A 27,851-nucleotide genomic window follows, 5' to 3' on the forward strand; every position below is an offset into this window, starting at 1 on the left:
ACAAATACCTGTAACAGTGATTGAGAGTAAAGGGCAAAAGAGCAAGATCACACAAACAAGCAACATGCAGAAATATAAACTTAAACCAATCCACTAAGTGTAACCTGCCTTGCCAGATCTTTTTTAACTTACTGGAAAAGTTGTTCTACTTAATATTGACAAAAGATGGATAAATCAATACATTTGGAACAAGCGATGTATTTTAATTTAAAATGTTCAAACTGAAGCAGTAAATCTAAGCACTTAGCACATACAAATCAGAGAGGTCTTCTTGCTGGGTACTTTTGACACGATAAGACAAGATGTATGCAAAGCTCAGACACAAGTAACAACAAAAATAAACTTTTTGAAAAATGTACTAGCTAAAAATATGAACATGTTGAAATGAACTCTTATTACTGTTGGCTCGAATTTACCCAATGAAGTCAAGGAAAGGACACCATGGAAAAACTATACCAAAACTCTCTGAGTACGTCTGTTTTGCAATCCGCTCCACGTATTTGCTACTGTCATAAAGTTCAGACCCAGGCAGTTTTCAGTAAAATGAATGTCAGAAGGAGAAAAGAAAAAGAGGAAAAAAACAGCTCTAAAAGTCTCAAGTGTAAGTAGTCTCCTCATTTCTTTCCTATGGTATAATACTGCCCCCACACATTCTCCCCATGCAACTTCAAAACCACCTTGCTACCTTTCCTAAACTTAGTCTTTTAGATGTACTAAGTGTAACAAACTTCCAGTAAAAACTTACAAATCTAAAATCCATTATGTCAATTTCACATTTTAACATGGACTAAAGAATGCCATACAGAGAAAAAAACAGCAGCAGCTTTTTTTTCTTTTTTAATTTAAAACACATACTATGGTAAAATTAAGAGTCTCTACATCAGCAAAATATACTCTTAGCAAATTCAAAATAAAAGCTTGTGGGAAATCATTAATAAAAGGGGATGAGGGAGGAATCTATTAGCTATGTATCGAAAGAGTAATTATTTAAGGAGAAAGAGCAGGCAAGCTGGAACAGTCTTAAAGAACCTCTTAAGTTAAAGAAGTGTTAATTAATATATTCCATAACAGTTATTTGTGATTCTCATTTTGTGTTCTTTATCACTGAAAGGTAATTGTGATAAAGGGAGATAAACCATTCTTAACCAAAAAAAAATCTGTAGAGATTATTTCAGCAATGAAATCATTAGTCTTAAATGTATAAAGTTATAATTGCTTATTTTAGAAACAATGATATCACCTTCATTACATACCACTTGTCCAGACTAAAATTTTTCTTGGCAGTGCTACTACCCCTCTTTATGTTTGCCCTATTTGCTATAGCCTAGCATATAACCAAAGTTTCTGCTGTTTCTGCAAACGAATTCATCAAGTTTGGAGTAATTTGCAATTGGACTACAACTTCGATCATGACAAATTAATGCTAATAAGGCTAACTGTTCATTCACCATGATGCTATACCAAATTTGCGATGACTGGTAAAAGACTGACTATTATTTTACTTGTAAATACAGTAAAGAACATTAGAATCAAGAGCCAGTACTAAATCCTTCAAACTGGATTTCAGTAATTGGGATCTTAGGATGAGTGAGAAAATTTTCCTCTTTTCTCTTCCTCTCCATTTCCTGTAAACACTGACGAGTAGCATGTTCATTTCCAGTAACTAACTCCTACCTGAAGTTAAAATCTAAATACATAAACACTCATAAATGGCTCCTGGGATATGGTTGTGGGTAAGAAAATAAACAGGTGTTTTAAGAATTGCCTCTAAACCCCACGGGAATGTGCAACCCCCAAAATAAAATATTATAATAATCAAATCACAGTATTTCCAACTGCTGTAACTGCCCAGCAAGCTGACCTGGTATCCTTTAACATGACTGAGAGGTGTGTTTAAGATATCATGATTGTTCTTTAAAAACATTTCTCATACAGCATTTTAAGTTGAAGACTCAAGAAAGAACACATCATATTCTTGCCACTGAACGTGAAGAACATCAGAAGCATACTGAAAGCAACTGCAACATCTTCCTGATTATTTAGGTTCTATCTTCAAAACCAGCTTTCTCTCTCAGCCCACACACCCGTCCCATAACAGAAGTTTTGCTGTACTTCGTGTAGAGGAAGAAATCTGACCCTTCCTGGTAAGCTGCCAAGGATTTTTATAAAAGTATTAAGAATTTTCCACTTTGAATGCAAGAGGGTTGCCGGTTACAATACTGCAATCCATGTAAATCCCTTTGGCTGGGATGAATGTCTTGAATTGGTCTCTGAAGTCCAGAGCTCCTAATGCTCCAAAGTAGCTACAGTGTCAACACATGGCCAGGCAAAGTCTGCTGGTGCTTTTCAGTCTCTGCCGTTTACCGCTCTTTAATGGATGGCGATGTCTAAGTAAGCATTAGGCTTACTGTGATAAACAGATTTATTGAAATTACTACCAAACCCAGTACAAACAATGCTGGTCAAGAAGGAAATTATGATTGTAAAGAATACTGACAGAAGACCCAAAGAGAAAATGCCACAAAAACGCTGAAGACAAGACAGGAAGAGAAAATGTCATGAAATGTTTGTGGGAAATGAGACTCCAGGAAACAATATATCTGGCACTACAGCAGGTGGCCTTCCCTCTGTTTCCTCTTCCAGACCTGCCTCTGCAGTGATACTAAGAGGTAGTCCGAGGCAGGACTGATGCAAGAGAAAACAGGGGGGTTTTGGCTTATTTTGTCTTAAACAAGACAGTAAAGCAGAACATTTTTAGCTCATATTTGGACAACAGAGAGCTCTTAACATTCTTACCAAATATAGGAAGATTAATGGTCTGTGGTCACGTACCGCGTGCCTCCGTGCAGTGGGTTACATGATGGGAAATAGAGCACGATGGAGGCTGCTGCGCCAGTCCTTTATGCCGTGCCTCTCCGAACGCTTGCCCCCGCTAGCATGCACGTGTCCACTGAGGCCTAAGGAACGTTACACAGATTTTCTGCAGTTTCTGGAATTCATACATCTAAACCAGGTAGAGAGGCGCCCAACTGGCCAAGTCTGACAATTCAGACAGAATGCCGGGGTGGGAAGAAAGCACAGCACCTCACTGGAAACACAGGCAATACTGACACGACAGCACGAAGAATCAGACTCCTAGAAATAAAAGCCTCAAGCACAAAGATTTGACAAGACTGTTCTTCATTGTTTTACAAGATAAATATTGCAGGATTTTAATTGTTTTTAGTAAATTAAATAATACTTATTTAATAAATTACTTAAGCACAGAGAAACACTTTGCATTTGTTTTGGCAACACGGACTATCATCTGAATAACAAGCAAAGAATAACCTTTTACCATACCCCCATTTTAAAATTCCTTTATTTAATAAATATGCATCTTTCTGCTACATGCTCTACATCAAAGATCTTCCCTTGCTCTTCTTAAAGCCCATGCACTATAAACCCTATTCTGCGTCACCGATTTTAAATTTCATCTATAAAAGTCATTTTACATATACTACAAATAACAATACATGCCCCGGTTTGAATATTAAAGCTGTAATTCAATTTCAAGGTTCTTCTGACAGTATTCCAGTATCACTTTTTTCAAGATGCTACTTGAATCCTTTTCAGTAAATTCACAAACTACCACAAATCAATAGCTTAAAAGCAGATATATTGCATGAACAACTTCACTAGGTCTTATTGCTCTCCATTCAAACAGTACTGAGAAGTTGGTCCTGTAATATAATAGAAATTAACAAAAATAAACAGTTAAAATGAATAACAAAGTTACATGATCCCATGTTCATAATCCATAACCTGCACACATTCTCCACAACTTGCTATGTATTTTCTTCTTGCATTCCTCTCAAACGGGAGGGCATTATTAGCTATTACAGAGATATGAAGACCCACAGACACGTAAACCCAGATTTACAGTGTTAACTCCACCCAAGACTCCATTCCTTAGATTTTATTAGCTTTAATTTCTCAGAGATACCTAAAGAATAGAAAATACTAGGCTCAGACTGGAAGAAACTGATGAAGTCTAGCCTTTATGAATCTGGATTACAGTCTCAAAAGAGACTTTTTCCTCTATAAAGCATGAGATTTTATCAGTATAGTCACTGCTGGAAGATTATGTAACATACAATCACAAGAGGTATAGTGAGCATATTTACTAAAACTATAGAATTTTCTACACTGAAGTCATAGCTTTTTTAAAAGCTAACCACTGTACTTGGAAATTTACTTACTTTCTCCTTGTTAAGAAACAAACCAGTAGCATAGAATTTGCACTGCTTTCTTAAAGTGTGATTAGTATTAGTAATTATGTACATTAAACATAGCTTTTATCCAAGCACACAAGAGTTTTTGTATTAGTTATGTACTCAGTTTTCAGTTCTAATTTTAACTCCTCCAAGGCATTTTATTGAAGCATATAGTTTGTCTAAGTAACCTTAGCAATAAACAAATGAAAAACAAACAAAAAACCCATCGGTAACTTTTCTCACCCTCTCCATTTCCTCAAGTTTCTCTCTGTACCGCTGTAAGGACCTACATATACAAAACCAAACCAAGGCTATCTACCCTGTATCGGGCACAGCTGGCCAGCAGTTTGGCAGCTGGAGGGAAGACTGCAGGGGTGACCTGCACAGGAGGTGCCCAGGGACTCCTCTGGTTCCATTTTGGTGCACAGTGGGTCCATTTCATCCATCATGGAGCCAAATGGCGTTTAGGAATGGGATGCAAAACTCAGAAGGAGATATGCACAGGAGAATACAGAGGGAAATGTCAGAAGAGGACAGATGTTTAACAGAGGAGACACAAGAGCTGATACTGGGAGAGAAGAGATGTGTGAACAGGCGCACAAGCGAGAAACAAGACAAACAGGAGGGCAGACAGTACAGCAGAACTGCTGAAGCAAATGAGCCACCCAAGGAAGGGCTGGAGACAAGACCGAGGAGGAGGTACAACCCCGAAGGGACTGGAGCTGGTAGGGCAACCTGTGCCAGAGCAATTTGGTAAGAAACAAACAGCAGCAAAAGAAAAGGAACCACAATGCACCGACTCCCATCCCACCGAGGGGACTGGAGATCAAAAAGCAGGGAGGAGAGGTGTCTGGAGCCAAGGCAAGGTGGGTTTGTTTAAGTGTTTGAATGTTTCTGGTTTTCAGCACCAGGATCAGCAATCGAAAGGTTGTTAAATGGCAATAAATTAAAGTGATTGACATTCCCTGGCTTGAAGCTGTGTTTTGGCCCACAACACACCCCTAAGCAAGAAAGCTGCCAGTCTTAAAAACAGATAGTTAAGTTTATCCTGGGACCACGGAATTTAGTAAATATACACATATACTTAATACTATATCCTTTATGCTAACCCAGAGCTTTATCGCTGTTAAGACAGTTTACTGTTGTTTTTTCCATAAAAATAATTGTTCTACTCGTGCTTTCACAAAATATTTTTTTTAGCATGGCTTTCTGAGAAAAAGGAAACGCGCATAATTATCTGCAACTTTTGACCTCCTAGCACACTCCCTCACACTAGCTTTTAAGCCCATTAGCAAATTTCAGCTGGCTCTAAAAGGAGAGATGTCATAAAAATAAGTTTGCATTTGCGACACCTAATGGGCAGGAACACCCAAACCAGCACCCTCTCTCCAGTGAGACATCAGCACCAACTCAGCCAGCTCACACGTGGAGCCTGGAAAACTTCACATCACATGCTGCCTCTTTACAAATTTGCGGTTAGGAGTTATGAGGGTTGTATGCATGTAGATATGAAAAAGGAAACTTTGGGCATCAATGGGAACAGAGGAAAAAACCGAAGTAAAAAAAAAAGGAAGGGGGAGCTAAGGTTACTGCTGCTAAAGGATTTTTTAAAGTGGCAGCTGGCAGAAATCCTTAAGAAACTAGAGTTCTCTGTGATGGTCAAGAAGAATTTTATTTGCTAATTGCATTTTATATATTGTCAACAGGCATTTTGTTATACCTTCAACCTGTTAACCATGGATGTTCAGAGTCTGCTGTGTGAAATTAACACAGTAAATATATGCACTTCATTTTTTGAAAGTCCTAGAAACAGCACCCATTCTTCCTGTCCACAAAAACAAGTCATTGCTTCCCAGTGTAAATAAAAATACATATGGAATTCGGAAACATCCACAGCCAGGAGAGCACACCAATTGATCAATACCTGGCCAGAACATCTCTCAGCAAGAGAAAGACACACAAAGATCATAAGCAAAGGACAGGTGTTAATTCATAGCTTTTAGGTCAGCTTGCTTCACTTGGAAGCTAAACAAATTAAAACAAAGCACACAGCAAAACACTGGGACAATCCCAAAGGGGTTCTGCTGCATATGACAAAACCTGATGGTAATGCCTGCCAACAATGCTATCTAACCTCGAGTGCTTTCAAATCAGCCACTGCCACACAGTAGGTGAGACCCTGCCATACTCGGGAGATCCTTGACCAGGTGTAATTGGCACCAACAGAATTAACAAGGATTCCAGTTCTGGATTATCACTGTTGCAAGAGAAAACTTAAAGTGCCTGCGGTTTGCCAGCCTTCTCCAAATTCTTCTTGAGAGACAAGTTCTGAAGGGTATAGGTGCTGATGCTCAAACAGCAACAAGCAATATCAGGCCACACACCACCTAGGTGATACTAAACAACGTTGGACACATGGCTCGAAAGGACTGATAAATACAAAGCACACAGCCACGCAAACTCAGCATGATGTACAAACCTAGACAAGAACCACCACCTTCCTCAGAACACTCGGAGTCAGATGATGTGCGTTAAGGAAAACGTACAAAGCTTTAAAGAGTCTGCACTGAGAGAAACTGTGCCAGGCATTTTGCCAAAGGACAGATCATTAATGGTTTCAACAATCTCCCCTCGGAGAGGGGGCTGCCAAGACAAATCCTCTTAGTTATACTAGAAAGGTTAAGTGAGGTCAAAAAGACCCACCTCTCCCCAGCTGTGGGCACTTCACCAGTTTGATAATTTTGATAAAGAAATAAATGAATGCTTTAGGTGTTTACAATTAATTAGCCTTATGCCAGCAGAGTTTCTAATAACTGGTATTATACTTGGGTCTGTGTCCGCTTTGATTAGCTCTCTTAACAGCCGACCAGCTCTGTCACCCTACTGGAATAATCTATTTTGCGCAAGTCAAGGCCATTTGCAACCTCTGGGCTATGTATGTGCTGACAGCACGGCTGGCCACTTCCAGCTCCTCCAGCAAGACAGCAAAAAAACTGAAGGGGACACCAGATGTACCTGAATCTCCAGGCAGTTTTCTATCTCCCTTTAGGTTAAGGTAGACAAGAGAGCCTGTGTATTTTCTTCTGAAGGCATAACAAACAGGTGCACTCGGTAACTCACTTCGAAAGCCACAGGCAGCACGGTGGACAATACCTCAAGGATATTACTTACCTTCCAAAGCAGAGTGTCTAAACATTAATCTGTTCCCTAAACACTGCCATGCACAGGAGGCAAGAATTAATGTCCTTTCAAGAATAATACTTTTACAGTTGATCTTCATGGCAACAAAGGAATAACTGAAAATTGAACAGTATCGTAACGTTTAGTATCCTATCAGAATAGCCATGAGTACTCAGCGCTATTCACTCAAACACATTCTTCACAGTGCAATGTTCCCATTTCATTTCTTTTGAGATTAAGTTTCTTTGCCTTACTAATTTAATGGAAGAACTGTAGAAGAAAAACATCCCAAAAATACAGAACTTTTGGACATAAAAACCCCAGCATTAACTGAAAGGTCACCATCTTCTCTCAAAGAGTAACAAAGAGTACATCACTAGTCTGCAATAATCTTGGATAGTTTTTCTAGAATTTTAGTGAAACCTCTCTTTGAACTCTACGTATCTTCTACTCTCGCCACCACTACATGGTAACCTGGCAGACTACAGATACAATGGATGCAATCTAACACAATATAGTAGTTTCAGATCTATTAACCTATCATTAAAAGAACGCTGAATGGTTAACAATCTACTCTAAGGTCTCACAACCTCTCAGCACGTCACCACAACTAAAAGCAGGCAGTTATACTGAAGCTTTCCGTGTTCATGAGATTTTGAGTCTGCTGCATACTAAGACTGCTCAACAACTCTGACCATAACACTTGCAGTAGTAATTCCCCTGAAATAAGCAAGTAATGTACAAACTTCCCTCCACAGAAAAAAACCCAAAATAATCCCCCTGACCAAAACCTTGAAAAAACACCCAAGCAGCCAAGCAGACTGTTTTTTTAGAAAACACCTTTCCCACCCCATAACATCTGAAAGAAAGAAAAATATAATGGAACATCTGGAGTGCCACTGGAGTTTGCTGCTAATGGGTTATATTGACTCTGCTTATGTTTTGCCACTTTGTGTTGCTGTACTGTACATGTCTCAACTTTTTTTTTTTTTTTTTTTTAAATTGTGCTCACTATAGGACAGTCTTCTGATGTTGAAGAAAACACATCTGCACTGAAAAGATAAGAGAATTCTTTTCCATACAACATATGCACGTTCTGAAACAAAAAAAATCTTGGCAAATAGTAACGTCTAAGAAAGGATAGTACAATGAAGTACTGAGAAAATTATGTTTTGAAGTTAGATTTAACATAAAGTGAAAATGATCAAGTTTTTCTGATATGGCAGTTGTTCCTTTTCGGCGTTTATTTACAACCTTGTGTCAGTTTACTCCATTAAACATTCCTTAAATAAACTACACTTACTGACGCTTTGCTAGCTTCTTCCCTCTCATACACTGCTTCCAAACACGAAGAACGTGGCAAAAAAGCAGAGTTACTCTTTCTACAGATCATGCATCCTCAGGCTGTTGGTTGCAAATGCTCCTTTCAAAGGTAACGTCTTTCTAGATCTTGCCAATTATTAGTACTAGTTAGGTGACCTCCACCGCCCCATGGCAGTGACACATACATATTCAAAGCAATTAGAACAGACAAAGTATTTACAACAATTTGCTAAAGGACAAAATGAACATACACTGTAACTGTTAGGTTCTTCCTCTAATTCTGTGGGTAGCTTACCTTCCTCACTCAGGCTATTGTCCTATAGAGTACATACCTCAGGGTTAAGAGTCCAAAGAACATTCTAGACAGATCTGTGTAATTGCTGGAAACTCAGCTTTGTTGCAAGCGTTTTTGACTATTTTTGTAACACACGCTATTATAACTGGAAATAAGAGTCATACTGGGTAGTACTGATTTTGACATTTTGAAGAGGCAATCTTTACCCAACTTAAAAGAATTTTCTAAATACACACATTGTGATATATGCACCCCTTAATAAGTACTCTGATTACCAGACTGCTATTTGTACACAATTAGAGTAAGGCTTAACGAATATATAATAGACTTCCATATAAAAATAAGAAATTAACTTCGGAGAGAGAGGGAGACGTGAACATATTGACACTATTTTTAGATGAGCAGGTAAGACCCGTAATTAAAGCCTGATCTTTGCCTAAGAAAACATCTGTTTTCTTCACTGTGTAATTAGTAAAATTAATGAATTCCAATCCATCCACACAAATGATTTTTTTAACTCCGAAATCAATCACTTTAAAACCCAAGATGCCTTCAGCTACACAAATTGGCTAATAAGTGATACTGTAGATCAAGTTCAAATTATGAATGTAATTTTCTTCATAGTTATGTTCAAAACATTTTCTAGCCCTCTCCCTCTATTCTGCCAACACTGACATTTATGTTATTAAGAAAACAGATCTGTGGCTAAGAAATCTGATATGGCTACATAATAGATTAATACGTAATTCTTGTCAGAAAACTGACTAACAGATCACACTGTTGAACTGGATCAGAACAGGAAATAAGCTTATTCAGAGATTTTGTAAAAAATTAAGACTATCCCTCTCTGACATATTTTATTATATACAGAGCAGGAAACTGCTGAACAGTGAACACAATTTCACCACGCAGATTAGGAGATCAATCATTAGAGGAAGTGATGAAAAATTCCTTTTAAAATATTTCCTTCTTAAGAAAGTGTTACTCCTAAGAATGCGAAGGGGCAGATGAACACATTTGAAGGGGTTAGCCCTGGATAGTCACAGCCACGACAAAGAACGGGAAACACAGTATGCTTTAGCATGCTCCAGTACTATTACTGTCTCCCTGCCATAAAGGGACAACAAAAAGAGGTCTCTTAGCATACCCTGCATGGTCACAGCTGGATTCTAATCCAAAAGGGCAATTCCGATCATCCATACCAAAAATCTTTGGCCAAAACCTATGTATCTGTTCATTTGCTGTAATTGTTTCGATCTTCCTCTTTGAATCAGGGAGACGTGCAGGAGAAAACCAGCTAACAAGCTCATAAGTACTTGTTTTATGAATCTGGCCCTCAGTCAAGAAGTTGCAGTGAAAAGTCTTTTAATCACCTTCTGATCAGAATTTACTGGATTGTATCTAAGTTCAAGGGTATTAAAATGTGCAAAGGAGACTATGAAAAAATGGCTAGGTTATAGATTTTAACTTCTTAACTAGAAAATTGACTCAAAATAGATTTTCTAATTTACAATGAATCAAAAGAAAAAACATTAGACCATAGCAAAAGTGGCACAAATGTATCAAAAAGCAAATGAATAAACATTTGAAAAGATTTATTATTAGAAATTGTAATAAATTTTGGAAAGATGAATCGATTTTAGTTAAAAGGTATAACTGACAATTTATTGGGCGGGAAGATGCATTATTTTCCAATTGTTATCCACCTACAGTAAAACTGATTTGTGTCCTATTGTATTTTATGGAAAAGGAGAGAGCAACTTTCAGTGATTTAGATTAAATGTATTAATCATAACCAAGCACTGTGAACTATATATCTACTATTAAAGAAGATTTTTGACATTTAATTCTGTAGCAATATTTTGGCTCTGTACCACTCTTCCTAAATCCAATTCCTGCTACAGTTGGCAGATTTCTCCCTTTTAATTTTATGGGGCTTAAAGTAGCATTTAACCACCCATGCGGTAAATAATGCAGGATTAGAAATATTTAGTGTTTTGTTTCCCTTTGAAGAGTACTAATCCATCAACCCCCAAATATTTTTAAAACATTTTCCACATTCTAGTAATATTTAATGTAAGATTCAGTAAAGCATCCTATGCAAATAAAGTTGTTTTACTGAAACAAAAAAAATCACATTAAACCCTAAAGAAAATATGCATATACATCACTGACATAGGGGTATTCATTGTATAAAGATATCAGTTTCTGTACAAAGAAAACTTTAATAAATCCTTCAGAGTTTTTAAATATTATATATGATGTGACTATTACATACTTTATTCCCAATAATCTGACAAAAGATAAATTTCCTGAACAAGGGAAAACAGTATGTTTATATGTTTTACAATATTTATGTCCAACTTAACACTGAAACGCTAATTTTTATTTATGCAAAAACCTCCCTCACTTTCATGCAGTCATTTCCCATCTTTCCCTTAAGTGCTATATTGTACTGCACGGGAAAGCTGCTTTATGGTAACTTCTAACAGACAATGTTCTTAAAGTTATTCCAGGTACTGCAAATTGTCTTAAATTGCCTTAGACCTGCGCCAATGATTAGATTCCAGATTTTGAAAACACATCAACAAAAGAGAGAAAGCAGCATGGCAACTAATTCTCAATTGCCATATGCATGCTTTCTTCTTGAAAGCAGAACAGCATGACATAAAACAGGAAAAAGATTTCTTTTCCTCTACTTTGACTATATTCTACAGAGAAAAAAACTCGCAAGCTACTGTAAACCTAGTATCTGTTTAGGTCTTTGTAACATTAAGTCTTTTAGAACTAAGCATTCCAACAGGAAGGGGCCAGGGAGAAGGGGAAAAGGCGTATATTTTATCTAATGCTTTTTAAAGTGAATTTCACAGGCATTTAAAAAAACCCCAAACATCTATAGCAGGACAGCTGCAACAGAGTTTGCCCATCAGCCCGCAGTAAGAAAACGACTGCCTAAATAAACAGTTTTCAGTTCTCTGAACTGAGGGTAAGCTTCTTCCTCGACCTTTAAAACCATAATCTGCAGGAGTGTGAAGTCAAGGTTGAGAAACAAAAGAGTAAGAAAGTTATTCTCATTCTTGTGAATGCAGGTTTTAAAACCACCCGTCAAACAAGGGGCTGAAGTGAATAGCGAGACAAGGAAAAACAAACCACAGCAAAAAGATCATCAGAAGCAAGAGTTTGCTGAATCAAATTGCAAGGGGCTGTGTGGAACAGATTTTGAACAGTTATCAGAACTGTTGGACTGCAAAAGTTCACTTGATCAGTTACAACAGTTTACACTTCACATGGCAAAGAGACAAAAAAAGCAGCTGCTGTGTCCTAACTGAAGGGACAGTAATTAAAAGGCAAGGGCCAACAGCCTGTTGAACAACTCTAGTTGGAAGTGTGCTGATGGCTAAACTTTTTTTTGTTGTCCTCTTTTTCTGATATATATGTCATGTCATTCAGGAATTGGACAAATGATTTAGGTGCACACAAACCAGAAAGATCACAATGTTTTGGAAAGATCATACCAACATTACATGTAAGGTTTTCCACCGCATCAAGAGATCACCAAACAGGGCTGCTTCAAGTTTTCCTGTGACTCGCATCACAACTCACAGCATTATTAATTTATTGATTGCCTTCAAGAAATGACCTTTCCATTCTAGAATTGCTTGTTACCATTAAAGTTAGCATTTCAGTCTCTGATACTGGATGAACATGTTTAAGAAAGTATTCACTTGTGCAACTCCTTCAATTTGAAGATGTCAGAAACACATTAAACAAAGCCTACAGTTCTGGAAAGAAAGGTCTTACCTGCATTCAGTTACATGTTCACTTGCTGTAAACACCACACTATAACGACCAGAACTGGCAGACCCCTGAGAAGTTTTGAGTACTTTCTTCCCTCCTCAAAACCACACTCTCAGTATGCACATTCGATTTTCTTATTTCAAGAATCAAAATGGTAGCAAATGTGCCATTTCCCAGCTAAGTCACTGGTAAGTTAGGCTACAACAACCGTGGTTCGCTCCACTTCTTTATGGTTCTTTTTAACAGGTTATAGAACATTGTCTTTACATCTGACTAACTAAAGTCACAGTAATCAAACAGAATGGCAGAGAAGTACCACTTCATTCCTGTATTATATCTCACATTACAAAAGCAGCAGAACAATTTTCTTGTGCGATTCCATTTCAACCCAATGCATCATGTGTGTTTGCTACTTTATTTTCGGTGCTGTATTTTGAAGTTATTTTATATACACATCTCCATGACAAATTGCTGGAGAGGGCACTAAAGATCCAGTTGAATTCACTATTTTTACAGTTGCTTCTTACTCGGGGTACAAGCCATATGAACTCAGAATGTATACAGAACCCCACCACCACCATTTTACGTTGTGGTTTATATTTTTGCTTTTGTTATAAATCAAACAAGATTAAAACATTTTAATTTCCCATCTGTGCCTCATAGTAATGATTTGAAAGATAAACTGCCAAATGATATTGATCACTTCTCAGACAAGAATATTTTTAGTATGTATTCTATAAAGCTAGAACAGAGCTAGCAAACAAACGAGTGCATCTGAGTATAAAGCGTGTATCTCTGAACAAATCTAGGTGGTTAGTATTAATAGAGTTAATCTAGATGTCTAAGAGATAGGCTTAGTACTTCCATCAGGTATCTAAAGGGCCACTGTTTTCCCTACAGATGGCCACCGTATGAAATGTGACTGAAAAACCAGACGGATTATTTTCAAGTTCCATCTATTGGTAGCTCTCATTCTTCCACACCACCTATTCTAGGCAAAAGGACAAAGTTTCCTATGGAGTGGAAAACCTACTCCTGTGAATAAGTTACTATGGTTTGAACTAGCAAGAAACTTCTAACAGTTCAGGAGCTGCATCTGATCTTGTACTTGCCTTCCGTTATAAAAATGCTAAACAGTGTGCTAGCTGAAATCACTGTCATGATTTACTTGATGCTTATGATGCTACTACAACACGAGATGCTGCTCATCAGCTAAGCCATGGTATCTGTGCATGTGTTCCTTGCCTATTACACATACGACTTTCTGCCTATTCTCAGCATTAAATGATCAACTCCCCCATCAAGCTCAGTACAAGGAAATAAAACTCCTAACTTGTCTCCGGATACAAGATGCTGTTATACCATTAATCCTCCAAAACACTGCCACTGAGGCGTCAAGAAGTTTGTAGAAGAGACACGACTGAGTGAAATTTTTGCAGAAAAGATACTAAACCCAATTACATTTTAAGATAAAATATTCTCATTAGAAACTGCACTGAAATATAAAAGATCAAAAGAACTAGTATGGACTTAGGAAGTCAAAACAAGCAAATTCCAAATGTCTGCAGAAGAAGCATTTCACACAGTCAGACACCAGAAAGGGGGATTTCTTTGTGATAAGCGCAGAAAACACAAAGAATAATTATGCTGCCTCATATTTTCAAGTCAGAGGTTTTAAAAATCATTATTACCTGCGAGGAGTGCTGCAAAACTGTATTAAATGTGTTTTCAAGACAGTCACTAAGTGAAGAATAAAAGGGGTAGTATTATGCTATTTGCCCTGGTTTAAAAGCAAACTTAAGTGAAATGGTAGATGACTACCATTTGAGCGGTTGGGTTAAGGTGAACTACAAGGAATACTGCTCAGACTAACAGTTCATAGCACTTGTCACCATGAATAAACCACAAATTCATTTAAAAAATAAGCAGTGCATTTGGCATTTCCAAAACTAACGCTGGAGGGCAACTATTTTGCTGAAGTGGAATGCTGGTTTTGACACTATATTTGAAATAAGAGTCCAAGAAAAGAGACTGCATCATCACATTCACTTTAGCTAGACACAAGTCAATCTTTGACATTTTAAAGGTGTGCTTTGATCCTCACAGCAGGTGAAACATACCAAGAAAAAAACACTGTGAGCTCTGTTCCACAGAGTATCTTGTAGGTATAACTAGTGAAACAGCTATCTTTGTTTTGTCAATAAGCTACAGTTGTGACCTCTACCAGCTATTAATTCCTTGCTGCATTTCAACTATTACCTTTTTTCTTGATCGGCATACGTTTCATAAGAGTGAAACTAGGACACACCCAATTCGAGACTACATACTAATGTACAAGGTAGGTGATATAGAAGAAACAAATAAACCAAACACATGCTTACCTTCACCAGTTAGTGCCTTTAAAGCTATCAAAAATTAGCTGAGCATCTCTCTAGCTATTTTAGTTAAAGCAGGGAAGTTTTACACTTAGGTGACAGAACTAGTAACAAAACTGACCGACCTTAGATTTTCTGAAATCTAAACACTGGGTATTTGAGTCACTTGTAATTCCTTTTTGGCTAGTGAACTGCAGCTCCAAATGAGACAGAAAAGCTGTGTAGTATTTGTGCCTGTTTACTGGTTTGTTGACACAAAGATGATCACAGATTTTCATTAGACAACTACAAGTGACACAAAAACCACTGTTGGTTAAAACAAACATAGGTTGTAAGGCAGACTTTACTAAACCATTCAGATCTCATAAACGATAGGTAGAGTTCAGAATACTTTGTACCAATGACAACTACACTGACAAAACTGATTAATTCTAGTGTTCGGCCTTGAACAATCACAATATTTAAGTGTGCCTTAAGTATGGGTACCACCACTGGTACTACCAGTAATGGGAGCCACTTTGAGAAATACTGACCTACTCTAAAAAAGGGTACAGGTATAATTATGATGCTTTTGATTAGTAAGTATGCTAAGCTATTAACAGAAGTCACTAAGAAGCTTCTAATCTTCCATCAGGTGCTTACCACAAGAGGTGGAACAAATTATATTAAGCCTGCATCATTGAAAGCTTTAGCAAAAATGCACTTCAAAATTAATTTGTGGGAAAAAAAAAAGAAGAAAAAAAAGAACTTCTTACTATGCAAAATACATAGCAGGTATAAGAACAGTAAGCAGTTCTCCCAAAAAATATTAGATACATGAAGTTAAGAACATCACAGATAACATCATCCCCAATATTTATGCTCCATTTTTGAAACCTACACTGTTTATAATGGGTTTTGGAATTGACAGAAGCTTTTCGTTTTTCCCCTTTTCTCATAAATTAAACTTATTTCACCATGTCTAAGTTCTGAAGTCCAGAAGAGTGCCATTTGATTCATTCCTTGGGAAAATTGTAGCATTTTTGCCAATAGTGACTGAACACTGGAAGAATTGAAGGTGGGGCCTAAACTGCCATCCCAGCAGCACATCCTCTGCTAACAAACTGAATTTTCCTGCCTGAAATCTGTATCTGCAGGAAGCACATGACTGCAGGAAACCACCCACTCCTCCAGAAAGTTTTTCCCTCTATGGTGTAAAACTAAAGTACTGAGTTAACTAAAGTGAGGATAAAAGAGCATAACTTACTCACTACATTTTGCATAAGCAGATACAAAGTTAAGACAATTACAAACAAGAAAAAATTTTGAAAAAATAAGAGGAAAAACACAGCAAGAAATGCTTTAAATAGGTGAAAATATTTTTGGTGACAGAAAATCTTAATAACCCCCCCCCCCCTACAAAACCCAAAAGCCCCTAACTTCCTACCCACTAAAAAGAAAATTCATTTGCAGCTTTAGCAGCATAAGCTTTCCAAATGTCGTCCTCAGACCCAGAGGCCTAATATTCCTGATCCTGAACAAGTGGAAAGTCTGGAATCCAACAAGACTTTCATTTTGTTAACAGGCATCATATAATACCACTCATATTTCCACAGAGTCTGACATAGACACTATCACTCCAAATGATAGAAGTCATTAAGTGAATAAAAATAATTAAACCCCCCCACACACATTATTTCACGCACCTCACTGAAACTGACTGGTGTTTTATCTGACTGTATGCCACACATCCAATGTAAAAGAATCCTCTGCAACACCAAATCAACTTTACCTTGAGAAACAGTGTTTTTCCCAAAGTTGCAAAGCATCCACTGATACTGTAAAAACAACACCCAACTTACTCCAAGGGAACATGCCTTAGATCTGTAACAAGGTTTCTTACCTAGTACTGTTTCATTCAATTTCCAAAATATTTTGACAAGCAAAATCCTGAAAACACCTAGCTGTTTCTTCAGTTACAAAGCACTTAGAAAGCAGAAACATTTGGTTTGATTTTACATTTTGAAAGCAGTTAACAAAAAGCTCAATACATCTTTTCTCCTCACATCAATAGAGGAGTAGTTATCTGACAACAACTTTTTTGCAAAAAGCTCTTTTATCTTTGAACTTCTGAAAAACTGTCACAGGATTTGACAGAAATACCCAAACACCTTCAGATAATGTCTCAGAAATGTAACTTTCATTTTTTATGTACTTTTTGAATAATTACAACTAGGTATAGTCAAGCTCAATAGTGTAACTGTGCAAAAGGAAAAAAAAGAAAAATCTATCCTAGGACTGCAAGACTTAAAATAGCCTGTCTTTAATATCATGAAATCAAATGCCATGACACAGAGGTGATGGAAAAATTGGCAGAGCTGAAAGAAAGCATCCTTTTCACTGGTCGTGTTTTTTACACTTTAGCCCAGTGAAATCACTTCCAGCTTCCAGCCCAGCCAGGGAATCAAAGCAGGAAAAGACGACGCACAAGAGTCCTCAAACAAAACCCTACAGTGTCTCTCCCTGTCTCAGAGAAGGAACTCCATAACCGCACAAGGAACAGCTAACAGCAGCACTGATTTTTAAAACCTTCACTTATTTATATGGAGGAGTTGTGAACAAAAGTGAAATTTTTCAGTCATCGAGTACTAAGCTGGGCAAAATATTTTGAAGGAAATGAAGAAGTAGTCATGTTCTTCAGCTGCTGTAATTATTAACTCTTTATTTTCTTTAATTAGGGTTTTTGTGAGCTCCCCAGGAATCCATCTGAGATAAGTACAGTGGCCTTATATATTGAAGGTAAACAGTTCACCTAGTATTCTGCATTATAGAAATGCATCTTCACATTTCCAATGCATCTAAAATGTCAGATTTCTGATTTTATTCTGCTACATACCAAAGTTTCATATATAAATGTTGGAAAGGTCAGAGATATAGTCATAGATAAATAATGTGCAAGTTATAAACACATACAGAAAAAAGACTGGACGGAAAAAGCATTCCTCCTAAGAAATCAGCATTTCATTCACAGAACACTACTAAATTGTTTAAATTTTGTGTTACAAAAGAATGTGGGGGTTGGGAATAATTGATCGGGTCATATATAACTGCAAAGTTCAACCAAGCACAGCTAAGATTTCAGGCAATATACCTTGTTAGAGTACTTTAAATACTGGTATGGTATGAAAGTACATGTATCTGATTATAATTACAAAGTTGCTGCTAGCAACTTCACACAGGCAGGATCAAAAGCACAGTGTATTAGAAAAGTCAGAAGTTTTTCTATTTGTTTTCAAACAAAGTTCTTTTACAAATGATGCTGCCACTAAAAGCAATGAAGACTTGAGAAACCAGCATTATCACTGTATGCCAAAATACACGACTGATAAACTATTTAATTAGGGATACCATAAAAAACATGCCTATCACAAGCTGTACAATCCAAAGCATATAACCCCGTTGTGATCAATATATTTTTTCTTCCATTTTCTTGCTGAGTTTTTTCAGCTGTTATCTGCTGTATGACACCACATTCAAACTGCACATTGCTTTAGGTGAGGATTTTCATAGTATTTGCATGCTAGGTTTTTACTTCTCTTGCTCGTCCAGTGTTATATGATCATTAAAAAAGTATTTTGACTCTAAGGCAGTACACTTGATGACAGAAAGACCCATGAGTTTGTTCAAATTAAGCAACTCATCAATGAAATGCAGGCAGAGCATCTGGACAGAATCTGAGTGCCAGCTGTGGCTACTTCAAGTTAAAGTTCACTAACTGGCCCATAAAATGCAGCATTCTTCCTCTGATTCTCAGCTCCCGCTGCTTCTGGAAACCGTGGTGTGAAAATAACATAAGCTGGCAGTTTCCTCAGTATATAGCAAGTAATAATCACACTCTTAGCCTGATGTTTCTCTTACAAGAAAACACCCAAACACTTGGGCTTGAAATCCATTTTGACAGAGGATGATGATGATGTAGCAAGGTATTATAGCTATTAATTCTGCTTTCCCTAAACCACTAATCTCTTCAAGGCTTTGCTAGCTGCTATAATTGTGAACCTTCAACTAAACTTTCCAAAAAAGTTAAAACACACATTGACTGTATGCAAAGGGCTAACCATATACTCACATCTCCTAGATACAGGATATAGTGCGTGCCTTTTAGGTAGTGTATCTCAGTAGGAAACTCCATTTTTTACTTTTTCTCCCTTTAAAGTCTGTGTAAAAGCAGTGATACAGACATCAGACTCCTTGCTGTTAAAAAAAGAATTAATTCACAACACAACTGTTCAATGAGTTCAGTCAGCAGTGTTCTCTCCTCAGGATATTAATCTTTCTAAAAGCATTCTTGCTCCTCTTCACTGTTACCATCTAATAGCAGTAATTACTTCTTGTTCTGTGTTATCAGATGTCACAGGTATTAAATGACTTTTTTTTTTTTTCCTGTCATTGGATTGAAGTATCTAAAAAAGATTTTCTTTAAGAAGCAATCACTGACAAAAGGAAGCACATGAGCTCTGGCTTATATAGCTATGTTTGCAAAGACTGATGCAGCAGATGTGCCCACAAACATAAATAGTCATTAAGGTGGTCAAAAAACTGCATCTGAAGAGCCAACTGCACATCCATTCTATATATGCATTCCTGCCTAAACATAGTGGCTTAGAAGGTACACTCACACATCAACCTTGCTTCACAACACTAAGATATATTTAATAACTGGAGGTAACTGAATTATCAGTTTTTAGTAGATCAGCTTACGTTTTTGTTACAAAGGGAACTATGTTCCCATCTTTATATATGAGATATCATGACTGGAAGACAAAATGGGCTCCTAAGGACAATCCAGAAAGCGTAGCAGAAAATAAACATTAGGATTTTTTATTGTATATACGCATTCACAGTATATCTTCATCAATTGAAATTTAATCACCTTTTTACAATTTAGAAGAAAAGGCAGTTTTTAGGGTAGTTAAGCCATGTATCATCAATACCATGAAGCTAACCTATCAGTTATAATAGCTCCTATAAAATACCAGAGTGAAATTGCAATAAGCCTAGAAAATGGGCTACAAATCCCAGATATGCTCAAGCAAGCACTGAACCAAAAATAAAAATAGGTAGATAGGAAACCAAGAACTAGATAGCATTCATCTAATTCACAACCACTAGCAGCAGAGATCACAGGCCAAGGTTTTAAGGAATCTTATTCAGCTCCAAATGGAAATTATTGGACAGGGGCTTTAATTATAAAAACCTTTCCCTTTCAGAACGAGTTAAATTCTAACAATCTCATTCTATTCTCTGGTTATATAATAGCTCTTACATTTCTCAGAAGCACCTTATTTTGTTTAGGCAAATTAAAATTTGAAAACATACAATGTTCTCAAATAATAAAGAACATCGAGGTTGCAGTATTTATCATGCTGGAATATGTTTATTACACACTGAGAAAGAGTCTCCCACATTCTCCTTCTCTTCCAAACACTGTTCTGATAAAGTTTTCACTGTGCTACAATGAATACATTTTAACATTGTAATTTAAAAAGTCAAAATTCTCTTCTCATGCCCTCCTCCAATGAAGAAATTCTTAAAAATTCATTAGAACCTTGTCTTAGAAAAAAAGCTATGGGAAAATCCAATTATTAGACTGTACAAGAATGCAAGGACAGCTGGATTTTTTCCTTCACTTATAAAACACTGCTCCTAGAGCTGAAGGCACTAAAACACCCCAAACATCTTTCATTTGTAGTCACAGCCTTAAAACGGACCCAGTCTGAAGGAATGCATGATGTCTATGACAAGTGCATTGCTAACTTGTTTTAAATTTTTTTAATATACCCTTTCCCCAATCACATAGAAATTAAGCAAACAAAAGAGCATAAGGTCAGATTTTTCAAAGCAGACTTTGGAGAGGAAAAAAAAAAAAAAGAGAAAAGTCAGAACTGTACCACAATCCATCCTAGAATGCTTTCAGTTTTAGAAAAAACTTAAAACAGTATCAGACTGCTTCTACCATTCAAGTACACGCAAGTATTCCATTACAATAAAATTGCAGTGGGAAGAGCCTAACTACCAAAAAAAGCAGACGCAGAATATCAGGCAGCAGTGGCAATGTAGTCTTAGCATTTCATTAGCTATCTACAACATTAGGAAACACGCATGAGAGGAATATGCTTTTTTTACAAAAAAAACCCCATAAAACTCTTGAGAATAGTGTATGTAAGCTTACAATAATAAAGGCACCTACCAATGCATTCTGATTTCCTGAAGCCTTTTTTATGTTTCTTGCTGGCATTCCATGAAGATGACTAAATCTACTCTGGAAACCTACAAAAAAGAAGTACAAATTGATTTAAGAATATGTCCTATACCACGTAACCAATAAAATCAAACTTTACATACCAATCTATTAATCTGACTTTAGTTAAACAAAACCATCTTAATATTGTCAAACATTGTATTGGTAGAAACAAAGTGCACAGAATGGGCAAAATAGGGAAAGGCTAAGTTGTCATGAAAATGAACATTTCTGTACTGTCACATACTGCCATCCCGGTTCTATGCACAGTTACCTGCACAAGCAGAGCATACTGAACTACAGTAGGAGTGATTTTTGTGTCACTTACAACTTTGTTAGTACTAGAAAATGTTAAATCTGGTGAATATGCAGAGATCTAGTCCTCAGAAACAATTCCAAGCACCTGGAAAATAAGCCTCACAAAAAAATTCAGTACTTTCTGTGTGCAGAGTAGTTTAAAAGTGATTTGACCACTGCTCACACAAGAGATCTGTATTTGAATGTGAAAGGTGATCCTTGTGGCAGAGGGAAGGTACAACAAAATTCTTTGGCAGCTGAGGTCTGACAACTTCAGCCCTTAGACAAGCGTGGGTTCCTAGCTGTAAATGCAATCTAACATTGGTACAACTTACCACTGGATACACTGGGATCCACAGGTGACTAAAGTATTTTAAAGAAGAATAAAAAATATAGTTTCTAAGTTACAATCTCAATCCTAGTGCTAATGGAACCCCTCCCTCTTCACTACAAACAATAAGGCCTGGCCATAAAGCAAAGCAGATGGTCACACTAGCCTTTCCAGCCTTTGAATTAATGAACTTCCACAGAATTTCTGAACATTACCACAGTGGACAGGAACAAAATGAAATACAAAAATGCACTTTAAATCATACTTAAGAATCCTCTATGCAGACACTGAGACAACAAATAAAAAGGGTAGGCTAATCAAAATGAGCCAAGCTTTACACTGACTTTAATAACTGACTTTTTGATTTATTTCTCTCTAATGATATCTTAAAAATCACAGTTCAAGGAAACAACCTGCTAACTCCAAGATCTTGTTAACATTTTACATACTCTGTATAATCCAGAGATCTCTTTCTACTGTACCCAAGTGATTCTACAGTTTGCATTTGCTTGATTACTACTTACCTCTCCTCCCTGAACGGGACATAAGAGGGAAAGTACCAGTTAAGATACTTTCAAAGACTGGATCAGGCAATTCTCTCTCCAGTTCTGTGGAGTCTTCTTGTTCCCACCATGGAATGACCCCCGTAATTCCACATGCTCCACCAGATTCATTTTCATGAAACCAGTCACTCTGCTCATCATCACCTGTGTGAGGCCAGTATCCCCCACAAGCCCCCCCAAAAAAACAGGGAGGAGCAGAAGAGAGAAAAATCAGATGTTACCATCAATAAACACTGACAGAACAATTATTTTTTTCTTTATAGCTGCGTAACAATTACTCATATATAGCAGTTCTATTTGGAAAACGTTTCTCAGTAGCATGACAAGCACTGCTATCAATGAGACCACATAAAATGTAATGTTTTAAAACCAATTTACAATACTGAAAAACAATAATAAACTAGTTAAACCTTTGGCAATAACCGCAGGGAAATCCATTTAAGTTACTGCACTTTACATATTAACAAAAAACAAGCCTTAATCTCCTGCAGGGAATTAAAAGGTATAAAACTGTGAAACTAGTTCTTTGCAGCTGATAATGGTATATAATTAGCTTAATTTCATGATTTGTATGGCTAGTAAAAGGGGAAAACAATCATGAACAGATGTGACTAAATGAAGTTAATCTGATTAAGTTCATTTAGAAATAAGTTTTGAAAAAGTTGATTTTAAATGAAAACTGACAGTATCGTGTGATTGAGAATTATACTGCATTATACCACAAAGCTGGTCATTTTTACTGACAATATTTATAGATGTAGTATTTAAATACTTGGATTTAAAGTCAAAAGTAAGACTAGACTGAAAATCTGATCTTAAACACACTGGCAACTAAAAATAGTTATTTTGTTTTGAAACACAGTCTTTTATACAAACATGGTAGTTTACAGAGATCAGAAAATATCTTCATAAGACATCAAAAATTTCCTTTCCTACACCCCAAAATTAGATTTCAAAGTATGTGTTGTATATTTTAATTCTACTTCAACTTATCCAAACTATGCCTCACTATTTCTGCATATAAATTATTTGTTTGGCATTTTTTAATCAGGCAGAACTAACCAAGACAATGCAAGATTTTATTAGACACAATTTTCAAGAACAAAACGCATTTGTGTAAAATTTCATTGCCGCTCAACCTCACAATGGGAAAACACAAATAATGAAAATGCAAGCCAGAATTTGAGGGAAAATAACTCCAAATAAATCATTGCAATGAAAAGAATACTTCAAGACCAAGCACAGGTGAAAATGGCTGTAAACATTCATCAGGACAAGTACTTCAAGAAAATATAGAATAATTAAGGCCCCTCACCGGTCACTTGCAGGTGAAATGTGATCCTTATATCTTTAATGATCACTGTTAAAACCAAAATTAACAGAGGCTAGGAAACAGGGAACTTTAGATGGAGGAAAGGGAAAACAAAGGTGGAAAGTGATACACAGGTCCAAATAAGATTTAGTTTTCTTTGCATTCCTGAAGCATTTCAGATTACTCTCCACATTTAATCTAATCCTCATTTATAGGTTTGCCATTCCACAAAGGTGTTCACCGTTAATTCTTTCCTCATTTCATTACAGGCAGGTATAGTTCTTTGGAAGATGTCTAAGAGTGCTGAACAGAGACACTGGTGGTGGTGGAGGAAGAACCACACCTTTTCATTAGACTGATCTGTGGTTCAGAATTAAGTTTGAACTCCTTTGTTTTGATTTTCCAAACATTTATGTAGACAAACTTTGTCTGAATATTTTCTCATGAGACCTCTAGACACCTTGACTAATAAGAAATACTATCAAGAACTCAAAAGAAGTCCTGTTACAGATAATTCAGCTATGAAAGCAAGAACAGAACTCTGAGATTGGGTTTCACAATCGGCTTGAGGACAGAAGCCTGTAAGAAGTACATAATGCAGTCTTGGAAGAAAGCGCTAGAATTTAAGACTGGGTTGGTGGACTGCAGCATAAGGCAAACAGTGGCTATGGAAGGAAACTTGTATCTTCATTTATATGCACAAAAAGAGTTATCTGTGAAAAAATACAAAATTGATTTTCCTTTTTATGCGGTAAGAATATTATTATGTTAAGCAACTACCCGTTAAGGTATCTTATCTGTTCTGTTATTATACACTTCCCTAAGCACTTATGTTGCTTACTGCCAAAAGCAGACTTATGATCTAAACCTGGTAGGCTTTCCTCGTGTGACACCAGCATCCAGTATACCTGTCTTTTAGCTTCCTTGTTTGTGCACTTCTAACAGCTCTGAATCCTCCGACTACTTCAATCATATTACCACCCTGAGGTGAACATAAGCCTATTACTACTACTCTTATCCAGGTGACAGCACCCACAGGCATTTTGTCTTCTAGTTGCTCCACCTTGAAGGGATGCCACTTACAAATGGGGTCAGGGAAGACCACTGCATCTAATAAATTCCTGACTTCATATGTATAGGCAATGTAACACAGAGGCCTCCCCGCTCAACAGTTTGGTAACCAAATACTTGTTTTTAATCTACTTAATTTGCAGCTCTCAAAAGGCAACACAGTATCCACAGCAAATATGAACTCAGGAGAATTACAAATTCAAAGCAACATTTCTGACTTCACAATACTTGAAAAGATTCACTACTGTCCTTTCCTATTAGGGATGCTGATTCAGCACAAGATTACAGCAAAGTACTGCATTCTTCCAAGCTACAGAAAAGGTAAAACAACCTCCAGATGTCCAGAAACTGATCACCAAGCCCAAGCATTCTCCCAGCCACACATTTAAAATACAACAAACTTGTTTGTGGGTAATGCCAGTGCTTGAAGGAATTACTTCAAAGCAATTTACATTCAATTATTACTGTACTGATCGCTACCAAAAAAACCCCAGAATCAATTTAAGGCTCAGAAATGTCAACTTCAATTCTAAAATTTCAAGGCATTCAGTTCCTGGCTCTATTTATTTGTAAGCTTTCCCCTCCCCCTAATTACTGTTTTCCTAATTTTCACTCTATATTATTGAGTCTACATATTTATCTAATTACTACTCTTTCATGTTAAATTACTTGCCTTCCTCTTTAAAGAATTTTAGAAAGTGATTTATGTGGGCTTCTTAGGATTTCTCTATAAACACAGACCCCATCTGCATCACCATCAGTTTCACATTCAGAATAGCTTCACGTGAATCTTATTTTAGCTAAAGCAATGCAGGATGATAAGGCTTTCCACTGCACACAAATAAAGAGTTTTCCCCGCTCTTCCTAGTTTTCTTTTATTTCAAAATGGCTAGACTACCCTCCAAAGAAGTCATATATGTGTACACGTGCTTGCCTATAACAACTACAACCTACTTTGAGAGGCTACCACAAAAAGAGTTCAGCATCAGTGTCCTATAAACACCACTTGATACTGTGCTGCTCCATCATCCACACAGAGAGCAATAGCACATAGCCTGTAAACATCCTAGGATGCTAGTCTCATTTCCATGACCAGTGTACCTCTTTCTAGGTAAAAAAACCCACCATCCCTCTATTAACAGCTGTAATGATCATTTGGAGACATCAGAAGATTCACTGTAACACATACAAGCAGTTTCAGGAAAGCACACGCTTAAGTTACCTAGTCCACAGAGGTACGTTGCATCTCGCTCTCAGTGCTCTGCAGCGCTGCCTTGGCAAAAGGGATAGCAGGACACCACGCAACTGAAGCAGCTAGCTCTTTTGATTCAAGCCTGAAAACTTCACATGAAGGCCTCCTCCCACCCCTCCTGTCCAATGTAATAACAAACTCTGCTCTTGAGCAGGACAATTGTACAGGTGTGCTGTTAACAAATTAGGATGTCACGTGATCTCAGCTTTATGTTCACCTCTGTGATCCACATGCAATATTTAGGATTTCAACTATTCAGGTTGTATACAACAACTTCATGTTATTTCTTTTTCACCTGCAAAGACTATAAAATAATTAACCACAACAATTCAAGACTGGTGTGATTACACTTAGCATTGCATGCTCCATTTCTTTATACAGGCACAACGGCACTCTGACAACCTGCAGGTGCTGAGATGCTATATGAAGTCTAAATTAGTTTCTCGCTAGAGAAGACATAAGGATGGAATTCTCATATACTGAATCAGTAGTGGGTCATCTTCATAAAGGACACAGTAATGAATATATGTTTAATCATAAAACAATGAACAGCTATCTTTAAAAGCTTAACCACATCCACAGTGGAACTCTGACATTCCCTGACCTTCTCCAATTTTAACTGTTTAACACTTTATTAATATAATTTTCCTTCCTTCTTGCTTCGATCTTAAAGGACATTTCAAGTGCTGCATGTCATGATTTAAGAGGCCTTAAGACAACTTTGAATTTCCCCATGTGTACTAGTAGGTGTAGATGGACTAAGAATGAAGAATATGTTTTATTTGCCATCCCTTACACTACAGAATTCATTAAAGAATATACTTGCAATTGGACTTTGTTTTTCCCCCCAAACAGCAACAACATCAACCAGTGTTTGAGTAATATTACAATTTTGTTAACACTGTGTTGAAAGCTTAACTTACTTTATAAGTGCCTTTCGACTTCCAAAGTCCCTTTAAACTGCAGGTGATCCTACTAGCTTGGCCTATAATAGAGTTGTATTATAGGTCGCAATGTAAGATTAGACCTTTTGTTTCAAAACTCTTCTTGCAAAAGTTTCTACACTGGGCATAACACTGCTTATCATTAATGTTTTTAATAACTGAAAAACAGACATTTATGAAAATACTATTAGGAACAAAGGAAGGAGTATGAAGAAAGGAAAGTCGTAAGGATTTCTCATACATAAGCTTCAGCCACTGTTTAGTACTTTCAATTACTTTGTTGGCAGGTTCTCCCACCACCATACTCAAGGGCTTGACACTTCCATAGGATTCTGTTTTTATATATTAACCATATAAAGTCCCAAAAGAATATTTTAACTTTATTAAATCTTGCCCCAAAGTTTACCAATTTACAAACCTCTGGAAAAAAAATACAACCCATAAGAAGTCACTGGAGGTTTGTTCAGCAGCTATCTTCTTCACTGACTGTACTTGCAATGAGTATTTTTCATGATCTGTGAGCTTTTGCTGGCTAACTGTACAGGGTATGCAATGTTTCACAGAAGAAATACAT

General features: G+C 36.9%; 1 protein-coding gene across 2 annotated transcripts in view; it reads right to left on the reverse strand.

The window, feature by feature from the left end:
* GPATCH2 (G-patch domain containing 2) overlaps positions 1-27,851 on the reverse strand; it is a 126,299-nt gene that overhangs the window by 80,626 nt on the left and 17,822 nt on the right. The window contains exons 4-6 of one of the 2 annotated variants that reach the window (XM_055725630.1): positions 22,660-22,842; positions 21,457-21,536; positions 19,367-19,423 (exon numbers count right to left, since the gene is read on the reverse strand). In XM_055725630.1, the coding sequence (XP_055581605.1) occupies positions 19,382-19,423; positions 21,457-21,536; positions 22,660-22,842 (305 nt within the window). In that variant the 3' untranslated portion in view covers positions 19,367-19,381. Of the gene's footprint in view, positions 1-19,366; positions 19,424-21,456; positions 21,537-22,659; positions 22,843-27,851 lie in introns of those variants that run through there. The other variant, XM_055725629.1, reaches the window with a different exon arrangement.

This window comes from Falco cherrug, chromosome 13 (assembly GCF_023634085.1).
Source record: "Falco cherrug isolate bFalChe1 chromosome 13, bFalChe1.pri, whole genome shotgun sequence".
Lineage (NCBI taxonomy): Eukaryota > Metazoa > Chordata > Aves > Falconiformes > Falconidae > Falco > Falco cherrug.